The sequence below is a fragment of the Taeniopygia guttata genome, chromosome 9, assembly GCF_048771995.1.
Source record: "Taeniopygia guttata chromosome 9, bTaeGut7.mat, whole genome shotgun sequence".
Classification (NCBI taxonomy): Eukaryota; Metazoa; Chordata; class Aves; order Passeriformes; family Estrildidae; genus Taeniopygia; species Taeniopygia guttata.
This window is the reverse complement of record NC_133034.1, coordinates 1,068,718-1,086,121: the sequence shown is the minus strand read 5'-3', so window position 1 is coordinate 1,086,121 and position 17,404 is coordinate 1,068,718. Positions and strand designations below refer to the sequence as shown.

General features: G+C 40.7%; 1 protein-coding gene across 1 annotated transcript; it reads right to left on the bottom strand.

The window, feature by feature from the left end:
* RBP2 (retinol binding protein 2) lies at positions 1-8,254 on the bottom strand. The gene is made up of 4 exons (XM_004174303.6): positions 8,126-8,254; positions 5,311-5,489; positions 2,016-2,117; positions 1-284 (listed from the first exon to the last, which is right to left on the bottom strand). Exons 1-4 carry the CDS (start codon positions 8,196-8,198, stop codon positions 231-233), a joined length of 408 nt encoding a protein of 135 aa, XP_004174351.1. The 5' UTR covers positions 8,199-8,254; the 3' UTR covers positions 1-230.
* Positions 8,255-17,404: the final 9,150 nt, after the last annotated feature.

The window sequence follows — 17,404 nt, the reverse complement described above, 5'->3', positions numbered from 1 at the left end:
TTTGGAAGACAATTACTTTTATTTAACTCTAGACTGAAAGGCAAAGGAATTTATGAGGTTTGTAACTATTTGATGTTATTTCTATAAAATGTGTTTGCTTCCATAAACAGGCACATAATATCTCCACACAGAAGAGTCAAAGGGATGAAAATCTGGCTTCATTCTTCTTTTTAGACAAAACAGGACAGCATAACATTGTGATGAAGATCTGGGAGGCTTTCTGCTCCATTTTAGTTCTTCTTCTTAAATGTCTGATGGCACACCTGGTCTTCACATGTCAGTTCCTACAGTATTAAAACAATTAGTAAGTATATAGTGGTAGAAGTTTTATTTTGCAAATATATCAGACCCCACCAGAAATTGCTACAACTGAGCCATTGCATTAAAAACATGCTTATGAAACAGAGAACAGTAAGAAAAGTGCACTCTATGTAACCAAACAGCAGGTATGCACCTCATGTTGCCATAATTAGTTTTTGATACATGAATTGAACTCTAAGAAGAATAAACATGAACAATGCATTAAAATTTTGCTTTAATTCAAGGCATTTTCATGTTCTGTTATTAAAACAATATACTGTAATAGTTTATAATTCATGTTACCTCAAAATTCATGAGATTCACTGAAATAAGGAAATAAATAAAAAAAGAGGAATGCTTTAAAAAGCTGATTTGCTTCAGAGGTGTGCCCAGCTGTTTCTCGGGGCCAGAACAATGCACCATTGCTGCCCAGGGCTGCAGTAGCCCCCTAAAGGCTGGCACATTGCAATGCAGCCAGTTTGGTTGGTGCCATCAGGCAGCATTCCTGAGCCAAGCAGGGCTTTAGAGGGACTGGAGCTGCCTTGGTGGCCAGCAATGGGCCAGACCTGCAGGACACGTTCTGAAGACTGCTGTAAGGATCTGCTTGGCTTTGTTTCCACCAGCCTCAGTCTAGATCTTGGTGCCAGCATGTAGAACATTTTAAGTCAGCTTTTGAATGTGTGTTCAGACAGAGCTGGAGAAGTGTACTGGATAGGTGATTTTAGTTGGGTGGTTTTGGGTTCCTGTCTTTGCCCTTTCAGGCACAGAAGTGGGAGCCAATGTCACTGCCCACACCAAGCACGTGTAGAGCAAACCTGTGAAGGAGCAGACTGCTTGCAGCAACGCTTAGGACAGAACAATGGGCTCTTCTCAAGAGTCTCTCTCCATCCACCTACTGTGCCACCCAGTATTGTCACACTCGTTTCCTGATTGCTTTTCCAGGGAACTCTGCAATCATTATCATTATGAGAAATGTTCAAAAAATGAGTAGATGTGGCACTTTGTGATATGGGTTAATGGACATGGTGGTGTTCAAAGTTGGGACTTCGTGATCTTGGGAGGTCCTTTCCAACCTTAATGATTCTGTGATTCTACAATACTGTTATTTTTGAAATCGTTCTGCACATCACTGATTGTTGATTTCCTGCACAGGCTTTTCTGGCCTCTCTTGGACTCACCACATCTATCTTTGGGCTTGCTACTTTAGATGTCTGAATTTATTATTGAACTAAGAAAAAATAATTGTAGTATAGGCTGTTTGTGGGATCCTCTTGAATATTCAGGGGTTTCTGACCTGTATTACAGCACAGTGTACTAAAATTTCATATTGCTTTGCTCAGAAAAAAGAATAACATTTATCTTGCAATCTGAGTGGGTTTTTTTCTTCCTTTGCCCCGCCCCTCCACAGTGATTATATAAGGATAAGATTATGTTAGAGCTGCAGTGTAACAGGAAGGGTTGAGAGCTGGAGGGAAGTGGATTGGAGAAAAAAAAAAAAACAAAACACTGCAGGGCTATAACTTAATTGAGAGCAGGTGGACAGAAACTGAAAATTCCTGAGTTGAAGTGGAGGAGAAATTTCCTCAGAGTTCAAAGATCAGAACTGTCTAAAGACCTTTCTAACTAGAAAAAAATAACAAATCCTTTGAAATGGAAAACCTGAGCCTATGCTGCAGCCTCAGTGATGTGCTGTGGATCTGTGGAGCAGCCCTTACCAGATGCAGGATGTCTCCTTCAATCCAGTGCTTCCAGCCCCTGTTGTTCTTCTCGCCTTTCTGAACACAGACCAGTTTGTCACCATCCCAGGTCACCAGGGACTGCATGAATCAGATAATTAACTCACATTAGCCAGAAGTTTATGAACACATAAAAATAAGTTCAAACAATATGAATGTACAATTACAGTTGCTTCCTATCATTCTCCAACTTCCTCATAAAAAACCCCCAAAGCATTTAAACAAAACCCAAATGCATTCAGGATGACAACAGCGTGACAGAGGGAAGATTTTTCAGTGCTTAGTTGTCATTTCCATGTGTTTTTTCACATACATGAGCAACAAGTGTTCACATTAACTGGTAAATTGTTGAGTGTGTTTACAGCTACTGGTGCAATACAAGTAAAGAGCATTTTTTCCTTGCTGTTTAAAGCCATTAATGAAAAAAGTTATAGGGTTTCATGAGTGAATATTTGAAGGCTTGTATTGCAAAGTGCAATGCTAACCTTTTCTAGCTCTGCATAAAGTAACAAGAGGAACAGTACATTACTATCATCTCATAGACTATATTTGTTTGTATATTTTACTGTAATTTCTTAAATGTCTGATGGCACACTTGGTCTTCACATGTCAGTTCCTACAGTATTAAAACAATTAATAAGCAATTTAAAGAGGTGTGATCATAAACCAGACAAAGTGGCTGACCCTGCCTGGGCAGACAGGTTGGACCTGGTGTTCTCAGGAGATCCCTTCCACAGTCAACCATCTCCTGCTCTGGCATGATTCAGTCTGGCAGCAGCAGACAGGGTACTGGGTGTGCTGATTCTTGTCCAGGAGCAGGATAACCTCAGCAAGGAAAAGTTCTCTTCACAGGATTATCTGAATTATCTGTCTACAGATGTGCCAGAGTACATTCAAAGCAACTTTGTTGGAATTGTTCTGCATTTGAACCACTGTCCTTTAGGGACGTATTTAGCCATGTATCAGACAACTCCTTATTAGACACCAGTTACAGTCCATGAAAGCTCAGTTATTATAATGCTCCAAGTGTATTGGGAGCTTAATTTATTTTCTAGTCCAGCACTGGATGATTTATTTCTCTTATGAGGCAGCTTTCGATTAATAATGAGACAAAACTCATTCAATTTCAGTTAATTTCTTTCTTATTTACAGAATTTTCAAGCTACATGCTCTTTAAATTATCCATGCCCTCTTTACATTTAAATGTTGCCTACCAATTTTATTACCTTCATCTAACTTTAATGTGTTTGAGGCATTGTTTTGTTAATAGAATGACCAGAAAATACTTTTAGAGCAATTCAGAAAGTAATGGCATGACATGCATACTTTTTCCTTCTCCTCTCTGGAAATAAATAACATTATTTGTTTAGAAATGAATATTAGGCAAAAATAATTATAAATGCACCCTAGGGTTTTATCCAGGAAGGAGTTGAGTTCCTTCCTTCCTTCCTTCCTTCCTTCCTTCCTTCCTTCCTTCCTTCCTTCCTTCCTTCCTTCCTTCCTTCCTTCCTTCCTTCCTTCCTTCCTTCCTTCCTTCCTTCCTTCCTTCCTTCCTTCCTTCCTCTTCCTCCCTTCCTCCCTTCCTCCCTTCCTCCCTTCCTCCCTTCCTCCCTTCCTCCCTTCCTCCCTCCCTTCCTCCCTTCCTCCCTTCCTCCCTTCCTCCCTTCCTCCCTTCCTCCCTTCCTCCCTTCCTTTCTCCCTCCCTCCCTCCCTCCCTCCCTCCCTCTTTGCAGAGCAAGGCTTTTGTAGTGGTGATGAGCATTTGAAGAGCATTAAGTAATGGATTTCAGGAGTGATGAAGCTGAGTCCTTAGATCCTCAGTAATGCCTTCCACTGATCTGAAGAGATGTGGGAGCAGTGTTTTTAAGCATAGACTTTGACACAGGAATTAGTACCGCTCAGTGCCCACTGGACAAGGAAACAGAAAGAAAATTTAAATATAGGGATGTTCAGGATAGTGAAAAAATATGTGCCTTACTCTTTGATGGCTTGCAGTGCTGTGAATGAGAAATAATTTGAAAGAAATCATAGGAATTACACTGCACAAAATTAGTTTGAGAATTAAAAGTGATCCATGGTGAACAAACCATGTCTTCTGCTAAATTTGTGCCCCTCCATTGAGGGATGATGTGAGTTCAAATATAAACATGTCCTTTATGTTGCCACTTTTCCTGTGGCAATTGCCAAAACCAACAGGTCTTGTTGCCAGAGAGTTTTGATCTCAGCTTCTCAGAGTTTGGCATCTGTGAGCTGAGTGGCAGAATAGAGATGTGGCAATAGAGGTGTGGGAATCAGCAGAGATTCAGTGAATAATGACCAAAGGAGGAAGGGGATGCTGGATTAGGCTCCTACAGGGACAGCCAATGAAAATTTAAGATCTACTGGCCTTTCTACATCTGAAAGTGTTGCTTAAGCTTTTAGGGTGAGAAGAAAGTAAAACAGAGGCAGTATTGATACAGAAACATGAAACTGAATTAAGGAAGTGAATCAGTGCTTGTGTGTGTTTTTCTCCTCCCTGACTTCTCTGAGAGAGCCTTGTTTGAATCCCCCAGGAACTGACTCTGCCACAGGAGGTAGGGCAGGGGTACAACAGGGCCCTTGATACAGGTGTTGTCCACAAGTCTCCCTGAAAGGTGTCTGAACAAATGGCCACAGCTTCCTGGGGCAGTTCTGAGCTCAGGTTACTCCAATTATCCCCAGGGCAGTGGAGCAGCCACTGCTGCCCTCCTGCCCTCCTGCCCCGCCACACTGCAGGCTTTGGCTCACATCGTTTTCTTGCCCCTTCCCAAAGCTCCCCTAACAGTAAAAGCTGAGTGCAGGGTTATTTTTAACAATGTCTAACTGTTAAACTGCCCAGCTGAGACTGACTGGTGAAAACCCAGCCATCCCAAAATGAAAAGTTTTATTGACGCAGTCCTAAATTCACAGGGATCAACCCCCAGTTTCCTTAAGGAGGATGCATAGATAAAAATACAATTCTGCTGCTTTCTAGATATATAAGGTGTATGGGAAAAGCTGGAAAAATCCCCTACTAGAAAAACCCAGTTAATGATTGTCCTCATGTATCTCAGTAGCCATCCTGATTTACATTTCTAATAAATGCTTGTAGCAGGAAAGAAAACTGTCTCAGGATGCAAATTACTTCTGCTTTATAATAATCCTCTGATGTCTGTAAAATGTTGGGGCTTTACTGAATGTATTCAGCTGATTTTGGCAACTGCAGGCTCCTGGTGCTGACTGCAGTATGAACAGATACCAGGTCCTGAGTTTTTACCTTTACCACTCGGTTATCCAGTCCTTTGGTGTGCTCCTCAAACTCCACTCCCACCGTGTAATCCACATCATAGTTTCTGAATGTACTGAGTGTTCTTGTTTTAAAATTGTCTCCATTTTGAACAATCTCCTTTGTTTGTTTCAAGTGTTTTGCAATCTTACGAGTTGCAAAATCAATACCTGTCAAAAACCAGAAAAAAGAGTGAAAATTCCAGTATTTGCTAATGAAAATAAAGCCCCACAGCGTTTAAATTTACACATTAAAAAATAAAGCAAGTGAAACACAGTTCCACAAATGCTTTTACCTGTGGCATTTTTCAGAGAAAAAGATAATTTCAAATAAAAACCATCTTGTGTTTACAAGTACACTTTCAACCTGAGTCTCTTCCACTGATAGTAAATTTATTTATTAATGGGATATCTGTGCTAATGTTGTGAACATACAGCCAGGAGTGAATAAATGCTGGTGTGTTTAATCACCTGAATTTTTTCGAGAATGTGAAAAAAGAGGGGCTATTAAGCCTGACAGTGCCTTTTTTTGTCTCACTAAAGAAGGACCTCAGAGTAACACTCCTTATCAGAGATTTAGCATGTTAGACTGGGTATGCAATCAAAGGAGAATAAGTGTGTAATCAAGAGGACCTGGATGTGTTACTTGTATGATGAACCTGTAGTCTGGGAGTATACAAGAGGTTAATGAATTAGCTTAAAAGAATGAAAATTATATTAATGAAAAAAGAAACAATCAAAAAGTGAAATCCATAATTGTTCATTAGCAGACCCACAAATAAATTGCAGTTCAAAAGGAGATAAATTCAAAGTCAAAAGTCACAAACGTATCCGTGTAGAGCATTTGACAGTTTCTGTTTCATATTCTGTCAAACATTTCCTGCAGTGCTGATCTCCTGGACCCCCTTATTTTGTTCATGATGAGGACTGACACGATACTGCACGCAGCTGCTTGGCATGGGAAGCTCTGCTGGCACCAAAGGGAGAACATCCCTGGCACCATCCCAGGCTGCCCACCAGCCCCTAGAGCCAGCAGCATCACCATCTGCAAGAAATATTTCTGACCAGCTGCCAGGGAACCTTATTGTGGTGCTGCATGCCCATGAAATCAGCTGCCATGCCTCTGCAGGGGAATGAAAGATGGGTTTGGCGTGCGGCCATCCTCCGGTGCGTTCACCTGGGCGTTAATCACTGCCAGCCAGCAACTCCCTCGCTAATGGAGCCCTTTTCCTTTGCTAGATTCATTATCCTACTTGGGAAGCACTATTGGAATTGAGTAAGAGGACAGGCTTGAAAAAAATGTGACTTTTAAACATGGGGAATAATGGTCTTGTTCAGTATTTATATTCAAGACTTCTTGGGTATATTTTATCTGCTGTGGTGGATTAAAGGTATCTCTGGGGCTGATTCATAGCCAGGCAAGATAAAATTTAGTTCTCTCTGAGGGAAAAATGTCTAGACCTCTAAAGAAATGCTATTTCTGACTAATATATTGGTCTTGTAGCTCCTGGAGAAAAATCAGGCAGGTTTTATTAAAACAGGGTTTTCATAACTGCATTTTGAACTATATAAGCAATAAAAATGATATGTAGTTCTATTACGGTATATTTAAGTACTTTGTAACGTGTTTATGATAAAATCAAACTTTCTGACTTAGAGGGCAAAACTAATCTTTAATTAAAGTAATAGAAATGTGTATGCATTAATTAAAAGGACAGATGAATTTTAAAGATCCCTCAAAACCTCAGTGTGCTTTGAATCTGAGCACATTGTAACTTAAAATATCTACAAAATGTTAAATGTTGAGAAAAAGAGGAGAAGAATAACTTTTCACCCTTTCCCAGCCATTTCTTTCTGAGAATCACCTACAGCATATGCATCTTTGCAGTGGTTTTGGTGTTGGGTTATTTTTGCTTATTCACTGGCAGTTTTAAATTACTATAGCTGATTGTGTACATATAATTTATAGTTTATATATGCACATATGCACAAAAATCACTCCAATAATGTGTATCTTTCCCCTGAAATTCAAGACATTGTCCTAATCATTCTCATTATCCCAATCATTCTCATTTTCAAGCACTCTCTCTTTTTGTCCCTCACAAGTGTATATGCATATTATTTACAGATGTCCCTGAAGTTATTGATTGTTTTGTCCACAAATGCAATAGCTAAAAACCATGAATAGTGAAGCTTGCCTTTCTCTCTTAAGACAGTTAAAACTTTGAGAAAATTACAGCTGCTTTCAGTTGTTGATGAATAATGATGAGAGTTTATGTTTATGTATTTATGTATTTCTTCTATTTCAATCTGAACAGATCAATCAATTAGGATTAAATTTCTTTGGTAAAACTAGTGGAAAATCAGTTAAAGTGTCAAATTTTTCATCTCTGTACCATAATTAGTTCAAAGCACTAATTAAATACTGGCATTATTGTTACCTTACTGCTGTAGAATATCTTATTCCTCTTTAACCAGCTTGTGGCTCCACTGTAACAGTATGAATACACCAGGAGTGAAAAAGAGCTTTTAGATCTGAAAACTTGTTGGTTTGGGGCTTTTCCCCCCACTTACATCCATTTTTTTCATTTATCTAAATAAAGAATAACATCTGTGGCTACAAGCCTTCTTTTGCTTATATATTGAGATCATTGCAATTTTGAAAACAATTACTTGATTTGTAATGTGATTGGCAGAAACCCTTAATGCCACAATGTACATTACAGAAAACGCTCATTAATTTTTAGAAGGATTTGACTGAGAATTGAACCATTTTCACTTGATATAAGTAATATTTTGTCATTTACCTAAAGCAACCATGTAGCCTTCAAAGTTTTCATTGGTCACCATTTCCCAGGTCCCATTGTAATCGGCAGGCATGGTGGCGAGAGCCTAAACCCAGCTTCAGCTCGGGAGGAGAGGCTGAAAACAATCTCTGCTCAGGGAATCTTTTATAAACCTTTCCAGACCTTTTCCTCCACTCAGGTTTATGGCTTTAGAGATAATGCAGTTGAAGGGGCAGAGTGATAACCCTGGAAAATTTGCTTTCATTGACAAAGTTCAGCGGAACAGCTGGCAGACAAGGAACAATTTCAGAAATATGAAGTAATACAGGATATGATTTTACAGTGACCTTTGTAGAGAACTGCTGGCTATTACGGGATACCTTTGAAATATATTGAACATTGTGGCAAACTGTACAACCCAGTTAAAGTTTCCAAGGTGAATTGGCTTTTAGCTCCTTTCTACATGTCACTTTGCCTTATGAATTTGAGTCTTACAGAACTGACCCATCCAGAACTCCCACTTAAAGGTTATGGAAGTTGTGAATGTGAAACAAATGTTAGACAGGGCAGGAAACTCCTGCCTGTCTAAGAAGAATACTCTTCTTCAAAATATTTTTGCTTTTGTTTGATTTTCAATATATCTGCCATATAACAATAGCTATACTTATACCGCTACACTTCCATATTTTTGTTTTGGTTTAAGAACAAGTTTAGCAAATATAAATGAAATCAAAAGCAATCATACTTAGTATCAATTCTGCCCTGAAAATGATTTTGTAATTCCTCCGAAACATGTCAGTTTGCATTGGAAATCTAATTTATACATAGTTGTGGAGAAAAACATGGATTTCAGTTGTGCAGATAAGCACATTCAGAATGTGTCAGAATGGAGAATGTGCAGTCAAACTTTATTGGAATTTAAAGTAAGTACTAAAAGCAAATTAATTTAGGATAAGGTTTTATGTTATGTGGTTTTAATCAGTCAAGATAATGTACAGATGGTTCTATGGAGACAATAACTGAAGTGACCAAAAGTAAAAAACTTCTTGAACTCTTTGCCTTCTTCTCCTTTTTTTTTTTTTTTAAATAGGAATATTTTTTTAAAATGTACTAGAAAAGGTATTAAGGTCTAGATCTTCAACTCAGAAATAAGTAAAGGGAAGAGTTACTGTTCTTATGATTTCTCTTCTGTGCCATTACTTTGTCAAAATTTAAGAATTTAAGGCAAAATTCCACAAATGCTGAAACTTTGTACAGGGATTAAAAAAACCCTCAAAACAAACCCAAAGAAAGTTGAGAGTTTCTGGGAGTTGAGTTCTTAAAAATGCCTCAACTTAAGGAGCTAATTTAAGACAAGGAAAAGAAGCAGCCTGATCTGTACTTGTAGGAGCCCTGGGAGGGTTTTCAATGGGGCAAAGGCAGAGGGAACTGGAAGCTGGAGCTGAATTCCTGTGGGAATGCCCAGGAAATGACCTGCAGCCCTAACTGTGGGGTGCACTTGGTCTGCAGAGCAGTTTATCCAGGGAAGTTGACAGCTTTACATGGATGAGAACTTGTCTCATCTCCAGCACGATTTATTGGGCTGATCACATCTACAGCTGATGTGTTTGCTTCCACTCAGAAATTCCAGATGGAACTCTATGAGTGATGCCACATTGAAAGTGAAAATTAAACCCCTCTTGTTCTGTAGTGTATTATGTAACACTTCTGCAATATTTGGATTTTGCACATCTTTCTTAGCCTCTGTGTTGCATCAATGTCAATAATACATGATTACTATTTACACATTTTTTGTATATATAAAAAGGTCCTGTAAAAATAAGAATATATCAGACTGTCTACAACTGTCACCTCCTAGAATCAGAGCAAGTGCTCTGATATTTTAGATATATTTAGATTATATTTAGATATATTTAGATTTTATATTTAGGTGGGATACTTTAGATGCTCACTGATTTCAGTTCTGACATAGTTTACTTCCTGTGTAACACTCATTTTGATGAGGTGGGGAAGAGATTGAAGCTGTATGTGACCATCATGTGACCATCAGCAATTAATGTCCATTAATAGAGTAACAGAAGGCTCCATTGCTGTAGATGTGCAGAGCTAGGCACGTTCTGAGAGAATGAATTATGACATGGATACATCCTTTGCACAAAATTTCATAACTTGTTAACAGTATAGACATATACTTGTACAGCTTTTCCCCACAGTGTTTTGGTTATGCTCATCCCTTATTAATTCTTTCATATTTTCCCCCCAATATATGTATTTTCTAAGCACATGTTTATCCATCAGCCTAAATTAGCATTTTGAGCTTTTCAGGTAAAAATACAACCAGGAGGTTTACAGACACTACATTTAACCAATCAGAGAACTGGCTAAGTAGGGAATTAATAAAACATGAAATATTGACTTGACAGAGTTCTGTGATGCTTCATGAGCTTTAAAAAAGTGTTGCACTAAGGTCCGCAAAGAGAATATTCAGTTTATGAATCAATATCTTGAGAGACAGTACCTCCACCACAGGCAGATGCCTGCCTAAATCACAGGGTGCCAGGGCACAGCACAGGTACAGCTCACACCATTGCCTGAAAGCCCTGGGTGGAGAGTTCCAACTCAGCTCTACCTTGCCAGTTAGACTGACCTGCCTCTCAACAAAGTTTTCAAATTTTTACTTATTATCTACTTGAAATCTTATAAATTATTCTTTGTGCTTTATTTATTGTTTATGTACTCTACACACAGAGAGAAACTTTTAAAATGGCAAAAGAATATTACCTTCCCATGGAAAAATCTACATTTGGAGAAATGAAATAAGGTGCCCTCTCCTAATTGTCATGACTGTTTTGTTCTCAGCACCCTTTTCTTGCAAAACCACTTGCTAAAAACGAAACGCTGAGCTCATATATTTTTTTCAATACAAGGCTCAGATGTATGGCTGAATACTAAGTCCTTGGAAATAAAGAAAAGTCACAAAAAATCAGCTGACTTCTGCTAAAGACTTCTGCCTAAATAATTTTCCAGTCTTTATCTGTGCACAAAGAAACAAAGATGGCATTGCTTGCCTCGTTCCTATGAATCAGGATTGATTAGAGGCAGTTTGAAAGGAAAAGCTCTTATAGAAAACACCCAAATGCTGTTTGTGTGGAAGAGTCAGCAGTCATGGATGCTGCTTCCAACACTTACAGTTCCTCCCATTGTGTCTGAGACCTGCCCAGAGAGAAATTATATCTGGGTAGGTGAGCAAAGCTCATTTTTCCTGTCTGAAAGAGCTGCAAGTGCATTCCCCTTGAAAAAGTTCTTCTGTCAGAGCTCTATATAAAGCACAGCAGGACCAGTCAAATGGAATTTTCCTTGTAAACTTTAGGGGATGGTGTTTTGAAGAGTCTGTAACATGCTTCCCACTCTGCCCTTGCCTCATTTAATTTTTCTTTTAAATTATCCAATATGCAGATATAACACAGGAGAGAAATGCCTGGTACTCCCCCAAGCAACCCCTACACTCCTCATGCTTGACAGCTGGGACTTTTGCCTGTAGTTATTTGGTTGTTTAACACATGGGAGTATGGCAAACTGCGTAAATTGTTCTTAGCAACTGAATCCCCCCGAAGGATTCAGATAGCAGCAGCATGGTCACAGACACCTATTATTATTTTTAACTTGTTAGCACATTGCACTCACTAGGTTTATTTTAACTTTTTTAGAAAATTAATCTCTTGCAATGTAGTCAGTGATGGCTGCTGCTGCAGAAGCTGTCAGAGGTGCTGTCCCGCAGGCTGGGGCTCTTTCTGCACAAACACCAGGACACGTTCCGAGCACCAGGAGTGCTCTGGCAGGAGGCAGCGGGCTCCTTGTCCATGTGAGATGTCCTGCAGGCCTCAGCTGCGGCCCGGGGAGCTCAGCAGGATGTGGCAGGAGCAGGAGGAGAGGCGTGTACAGCAGGAGGGGACAGAACCCCAATGTTTTGTGTGCAAAAGGGGCTCAGCAAATACGGTTTGCTGGCCCATGTGGGGGTTGCCTGCCCCCAGCGTTGCCTGGCCCTGCTCTCCCTTGGCCATCCCTGGCTGATCCCAGCCTTTCTCACTGCGTCGGGCACACTCGGTATGAGCGAGCCCCCTTCAGCGCCTTGGAGCTGCAGGTTTGGCTGTGACCCCTGCTGTGACTGCTGCCTTCAGCCCTCCAGAGAGGCAATGGCAGCATTCCCAGAGCTGGGCTTCACTGCTGCCTTCAGCCCTCCAGAGAGGCAATGGCAGCATTCCCAGGGAGGGAATGGAAGGCCAGTTGTACATAGAGTTCTTGTTGCCCAAACACTTATTATTTGGTGTCAGCTCTCAGGTGATCATGCCAGAGCAGAGATCTGCAGGGACAAACTTGTTGACACCTAAGAGAAGGGGGAATTCCCTCATTCCCATCTCAGAACAGGAACTTGTCTGACGCCTCATGACAAACCAGGGACGGGGTGCAGATGCTGTGGGAGGATGAGGGTGTTGATACCAGTTTGGGTTTTGCTTTTTTTTTCTTTTCTATGTTCTCTGTATCCTTTGCACATATATCTGTACTCTGTCACCTATTCTGTAGGGGACAAATTTTCCCAGTACTTTTCCCTAGGCAGAAATAAAAAACAAATTCCAGATCTCCAAGCTCTAGGAGCTACAAGGCCCCTGTGCTGTCTTGGCTCTTCCTGGGAACCAAGGCTGAACATTTTTCCATATCTGCCCCTGAAGACCTCCAAATAAAGATCTGCTCTTACATTACTAAAATGATCTTGACTTTCATTTCCAGGTTGGGAAAAAGGCTACAGTGTACACAGGGCACACAGAGGTCAGTTATGCCAGTTCAGCACATTTTGTGTTTACCTTCAACTTCAGCAAAGATGTACAAAATATGCTTTAAATCACTCTTAGAAATAAAGTAATTGTTTTTCAGCCATGGAGGTTTTGTCTTTTTTCAGTAATTTTCACCTCTCCTGCTCCATCTGATTTTGTTGATGCAGTTGGATGCAGATGTTACACACATTATTAATCAAAAGCCTCCCTCCTCTCTTAACTGAGGACTTCAGCTTATCTTTTAGAGGCTTCATAATGTCACTTGTGATTTTATTACTGATAACATGAAAAATATAATCCAGTGGACTCTATTGCCTTGAGAACTCATTTTTATTAAGGTGGTTTACATTTTGAAATATTATGCTCTAGAGAACTATTAGCCAGTGGATAAAACTGACCGACCTTGATTTTCAAAATAAATGAAGAATACTGAATTTCTTTGTTTGTTTGTTCTCCTGAGCACTTATTCAAAGCTCTTTATTCAGGCTTTGAGGAAGCAGATAAAAATCATCAGCCTTTGTGAAATCAGAAAAAATGAGGAGAAAACATGGTTTGGCCAAGGTCATGAAAGGAGCCACCAGGCAGAGCAATCAGTGAGCAGAACCTTCTACATTCTGCACTGAAGCCTTCTGGACTAACTCCAGCGTGCATGGAAAATCTGAACCCCATTCAAGTGCTTTGTCATGGCCATTAAGGTTAAATTTTCCCTTAAAAGATTTTTTTAGGACGTGAATTCCCTGCATGAACTATGCATTAATATATGTAACTGTAATCTATACCTTAATTGTATTTATTCTGTAGCAAAGTTTTGTAATTGCAACTGCCACTTCTTATCTTTATTAGTTAAAGTTTGTTTCACTTAGACATTGAACTGGAATACTGATGGATGGATTTTGAATTAGTAGAATCTATAGAAAGAAATCTGAAGTTTTTTCTTTGAAACTTCCACAACAAGCACAATTTAGCTAAGAAAACAGGTATCTCCTTTGGCTTGTTCATGCTTGATCATAAAAGCTGAAATGCCATTTTAATGCAGGGTCTCTCATCCATTAGAAGAATATTTTAAAGATTCAATTTTGTCAGACAGAAACAATCCTCTTTACCTCATCTGAATAACACTTTTAGAGATACTTTCAAATATCTTAGACCTCAAGTTTCCACATAACTCATAAGTGATAGAATTCAATGACAGAAAGATTTTACTTCCAGTTCTAGAATCCAGATGAAGAGAAAAGGTTGTATCAGCTGTTGCAATTAGTGCCCAATTTTGGGTTCACTGTAGCCATCTAGAGGAAGGTTAGAACCATTCTTGTGGTAACTCAAGGAGTTAAGGCCAGTGTCCCAGAGGGCTGCAAGCTGTCTCCAGAGCTATTGATGGAAATCCCCACCAACACTCAGCCTGTGTTCCTTCACTGTGCTGCTATCAGTGAAGAGCAGTTCCAGAACTATTACCCCTCTCCAGGAAAATTCCTGGATAGGTGAGTGTATCTATTTCTGCTTTCTTTTTGCCATAAATCCCTTTTACTGCTTCAGATAGAAAAAAACACCAGCTCAGAGAGCCAGCAGCAAATCAGGGTAACTGTGAGTGGCCTCATCCTGTGTTGCTCCACCTCTCAGAATGGCAGGTCATTATGTCCTGTTGATTAGGGGATCCTCAGTGAAATAAATCTCATTAATGTGCTCTTCTCACAGCGCTGTGTAGGTAATTCTGTGTCCCTGCGTCCCCTTTCCCTTCTGTGGGAAAGGCTCTGGCTTTGTTCTACCCCACCCTGTTTGAGGAATGAGCCAGTGCAACTCTCCAAGGCACCCTGGAACATGGGAAAATAATTTTTTGTGGTAAGAGTGGCATTTAGATATCTGTTTGATCTTTTGGTGGATTCCTGGCTCTAAGTTGGCAATTTTTTGATAGAAATAGCACTTAGGATAAAAATTTAATCTTTAAAAAAAAACTAAAGTTGAAAAATCCCAATATTTTCTGCAGTAGTTCAACGAGTTTGTCCCCTCAGTGCTGTTAAAATGCAGTACATGTGACACTGCAAGCTGCCTCCTAAGGCATGAATGTAATCCATCAGCTGTTGGGGATGGGCCAAGCAAGACAATCCAAGATACATTGCTGAAGTTAAGATTTCTCCCAGACAGGACTGGTTCTTAACAGAAGGGAAGCCACGTGGTTTCAGTTACTGGATGCACATACATGCAAAGCAGGGGAAGAAGCATTTATATCCATTTTATTGACATTGTCAATGGAAAACTGAGACCTAAATATAACCTCAAATCATGAAAGGATTCCCAGAAGTTCAGAGAAATATTCATTATGTGTTTCTCCAGTTCATATGTGAAAAAAAATTAATCAATTGATAAGGAGAGTTACTGTAATGTGTAGGGGGGGTAGGTCAGAGACAGAGACCACACACACCCAAAGCCCATGTGGCAGCAGAGGGAGTTTTATTGTTTGAACCCTGCCTTATACAGGGGGTTTGAAACACCCCAGTCTAAAATGCTCATTGGTCTGGTCTTAACACCTCCCAGATCTCTGAGCAGTGAGATTCTGCAGCTTTGGATGGAACATGATTGGGTGAAGTCCCTGTATGCCAACCCAGGGGCCAGTTTATGGAACTGGGCTGGGTTTATTTATAACTGAATTAACTGCCCAGTACAAGCCAGCTTGTCCTGTAGCAAGTTACTTTCAATAGAGCATTGAAATTTACTGTTCCAAATTCACATTAAAAGCTTCTGAGAAACTGGAGAACTACACAAGTGAATTTTTTATATAGGAAGGAAGGAAGGAAGGAAGGAAGGAAGGAAGGAAGGAAGGAAGGAAGGAAGGAGGGAAGGAAGGAGGGAAGGAAGGAAGGAGGGAAGGAAGGAGGGAAGGAAGGAAGGAAGGAAGGAAGGAAGGAAGGAAGGAAGGAAGGAAGGAAGGAAGGAAGGAAGGAAGGAAGGAAGGAAGGAAGGAAGGAAGGAAGGAAGGAAGGAAGGAAGGAAGGAAGGAAGGAAGGAAGGAAGGAAGGAAGGAAGGAAGGAAGGAAGGAAGGAAGGAAGGAAGGAAGGAAGGAAGGAAGGAAGGAAGGAAGGAAGGAAGGAGGGAAGGAAGGAAGGAGGAAGGAAGGAAGGAGGAAGGAAGGAAGGAGGAAGGAGGGAAGGAAGGAAGGAGGGAAGGAAGGAAGGAGGAAGGAAGGAAGGAAGGAAGGAAGGAAGGAAGGAAGGAAGGAAGGAAGGAAGGAAGGAAGGAAGGAAGGAAGGAAGGAAGGAAGGAAGGAAGGAAGGAAGGAAGGAAGGAAGGAAGGAAGGAAGGAAGGAAGGAAGGAAGGAAGGAAGGAAGGAAGGAAGGAAGGAAGGAAGGAAGGAAGGAAGGAAGGAAGGAAGGAAGGAAGGAAGGAAGGAAGGAAGGAAGGAAGGAAGGAAGGAAGGAAGGAAGGAAGGAAGGAAGGAAGGAAGGAAGGAAGGAAGGAAGGAAGGAAGGAAGGAAGGAAGGAAGGAAGGAAAAATAGCTTGCCTAGAATGATTCCAAAAGGAACTGAAGAAAGCTGGATGGATAAGGTAGAACAGCCATGTTTACCTCTGTCTTGCTAAAACAATTTGCTTTTTACTACAACATGAAAGTGTCCACTCTGGTCTCTAGAGATTTTCCCCACCTGCCCCTTTTAGACTGTATTTGAAGTTACAGTTACAGTAGCTTTTGGCTCTATCATGATTTTATGGAAATTTCCAGGTGATCTGGGGTTTGATCAGAGCAAAACCCAGTATGGATACAAGTGTCTCCTGTTCATGAGTACAGGCTGCCAGGGGTGTGGGAACAGCACAAGTAAAGTGTCAGCTCAGACTTCTGCTGTGAAAAAGGAGTTTGTGCTGGGCGGTATTTCTTCAGCACCATTAGACTCCTCATGAGGAGTCTCCCTTCACAGCAGTGGGAAAACAAAATCCTGTGCTGAAATGAAATGTGTTACTTGTAAAAATATGGATAACTGGGCAGTTTTTTCTAACTTGCCAAACATAAAGCAAAGTCGTTGCAGCAACCTATTTTTCTATTAGAGTGATGTTTATCATAGCCTCTGTTGCTGGTAAAAGACACTCCTGTCAGGGAAAGGAGGAGTCTTGGTTATCAGGGTACTGTGCTCCATTGCTTCCAGCTGAAAGATGGGGAGAACTTTTGGGGAGAGTGCTGCTGCATGAATTTGCTCTGCTATCAGCAGATGGAAACCAGGGGGCATTTCAAGGTAGAAAATATGTCTGTTAAAACAATATTCAGCATAGGGGGGGGAAAAAAGATTCCTTTTCCTCCTCGTGACTCCTACAGCTACGTCTTCAGGCAGCAGGGCTGAGGGCTCACAGAGCAGCACGCTGGAAGAGTGGCAGTGACAAAGTGGCTGAGGGGCTGGAGGCCTGTGAGCAGGGCTGGGAATTTGGCCCTGCCTGCCACCCCTGGGAATGTGCTCGTGGCCTCCCAAGGTGGATTTGGCATCTCTGCCCA